The sequence below is a fragment of the Trifolium pratense genome, linkage group LG2 (genome assembly GCF_020283565.1).
Source record: "Trifolium pratense cultivar HEN17-A07 linkage group LG2, ARS_RC_1.1, whole genome shotgun sequence".
NCBI lineage: Eukaryota > Viridiplantae > Streptophyta > Magnoliopsida > Fabales > Fabaceae > Trifolium > Trifolium pratense.
The window spans coordinates 21,689,847-21,692,100 of record NC_060060.1 but is presented as its reverse complement, the minus strand read 5'-3'; the positions used below and the strand labels follow the sequence as shown (position 1 = coordinate 21,692,100).

General features: G+C 33.1%; 1 protein-coding gene across 1 annotated transcript; it reads right to left on the bottom strand.

Moving 5' to 3' along the window:
- Window positions 1-265: 265 nt before the first annotated feature.
- On the bottom strand, window positions 266-1,795 carry LOC123906819 (metalloendoproteinase 5-MMP-like). Its single transcript, XM_045956834.1, has 2 exons — window positions 543-1,795; window positions 266-494 (listed from the first exon to the last, which is right to left on the bottom strand). Exon 1 carries the CDS (start codon window positions 1,374-1,376, stop codon window positions 597-599), a length of 780 nt encoding a protein of 259 aa, XP_045812790.1. The 5' UTR covers window positions 1,377-1,795; the 3' UTR covers window positions 266-494; window positions 543-596.
- Between the last annotated feature and the right edge of the window lie 459 nt (window positions 1,796-2,254).

Sequence of the window (2,254 nt, the reverse complement as noted above, 5' to 3'; positions counted from 1 at the left end):
CCGTTTCCTACTATTGAACTCGGGTTCACAAAATAATCCCTACTATCTGTTTCCTACTATCGAATTTAGGTTCTCCCAAACAATTCTTCTTAGGTGGAGTTCATTAACCACTTGAGCTCAATGCTCGGTTGAGTTCGTTAACCACTTATACCAAATGTCTTGATTTAGATTAATGTCTTAAAGTAACAAATATTAATTTGTTAAATAGAAAGAATTCATTCGATAGAAATTAGATAATAAATAGAGAGATTATAAAATATTAATGTAGAAACAAAAACAAGAAAAATTACATTACAAATTCATCAAAATAACAATTTCTCACAAAAGTAATCAATTCAAAGATTGACATACACCGAGTGAAAAATAAAATCATTTTACATTCTTACTTATTATTACACACAACAATTATTGATTATTAAAACAAATTTGTGCATTGTAAATGACTTGTTTCACTTATGCACGATAGATTTATGAAGTAACTTTTATTCCATAATACTATTAACTTATAATTTCATGTGGATCACAACAGATTCCAAATCCATGTTATTCATGACTTTCGCATCATTATCTGGCTAGACAACGACCACTGCTCCTCTCTATCCAAATATACATTTCCAACTCCCCACCACTCCACCTTTTGCATCAACCTTAACATACGCTATAAGAATATCCGAATCCTTAAACGATTTCGTCTCTATGAAGTTGATCATCAACTTCTTCGACCAACTTTTCATAAACGTGGCTTGAAAGAAATTCTTGACTTTTGGTGGAACATTATTGCCAAAAGCATATGTTACGATGTTTTTCTTCTCATTCCTCCACCACGGTCTAAGCGATATTTGTTTGTTGATTAATTTCGTGAATGTGTTGGTTCCATTGATTTTGTCAGGAAAATCACAACGTGGCTTTGAAATGATATTAATTGTATCTTGATCGAGCTTTCCTTTAGTGAGATTGAAATTTTCCTGAATTCTGCTCATTGCAGATTGTAGATCAGTAATTTCCAATTTATCTGGGGGATTTGATTGCAATAAGGAAGTGTTTAAGAAGCCGTAGTTTTGTAAATTTTGTATGGCATCGTAGACGTCTTGGGCTTGCTCCAAACGTTCTTGGGTTTTCTCCAAACGCGCTCTAATTTTCTCGGCATTTTTATTCAGCTTACTAAAATCAATGCTGCGCCCATCTGATTTTCTTGGTAATTTAAGAAAGGAATCGTATTTCTTTCTTATTTCAGCTAATGAAAATTTATTGTTCTTGAGAAAACCATTTAAGGCATCAGGAGAAAGAAACTTAGGAATGGCGGATTCAGAGATTTGTGCAAATAGAAAAGATAGTAAAAAGAGGAATGTAAGGGTTTTTTGGGTTCTCATTTTCATTGTTAATTAGTACTAATTGTGATATTGCTGTTTGGGATTTGAGAAATGTAAGTTAAGGTTGGTCCTTTATATACAACTTCGAAATTTGTCATAATACCTTGTGTTTGTTGTGTACTATCCAGATTAGGACCAGAATGTGCATTAATAGGGTATTGTTCAATGAACTAAAATAATGTAACTTTTACAGACAGTGACGCATCTTTGCATAATTAGAGTACACAGATTTACATAGAACGAATAGATTATCTCAACGAATAGTTGGTTGGTGTAGTGGTGATTGTCGTTGTACTTCGCAAGGAGGACCACGGTTCGATACCCGCAACTGCGATCAGGAGGGGGTTGGAACCATTATTTATTGTATTGTTCAATGTACTAAAGAAATGTTTAACCATTATTTATTTAAAACTCTGTTCAAGTTCTTTCGTGTGTGCTTCTTGCAAGTAGTTGATTTAATTGAATATTTCATAGCTAGCTAGTTTGTTCATTTTGGAATTGGGTACATTGTTTTTTGTTCAAAAGATGTTTTGGTTTGCTACGAGTTTTGTTTTATTCAACTAGTTGGTTGTTCACTTGGTTGGGTTTTTCCAGACACTTTTGGAATTGGGTATAGTATATATGTCTTGTTATTTAATAGCCCACTGTTTTTTGTTCATTCAAAGATGTTTTTCCACACTCTTATAATTTAATATTTAATTATAGCTAGCTAGTTGCAACACTTGCTTTGTTTTTCCACACTCTTTTGGAATGTACTCCTCTAGTTGTGTTTTTGCATTTTGCATATCATAGAGAGAGAGAGAGAGAGCGCACTAATCTCCCCGTATTGGGTATACTTACGAAAGAAAAATCCAAAAGTACAACTATTACATTTACTAGTCAAC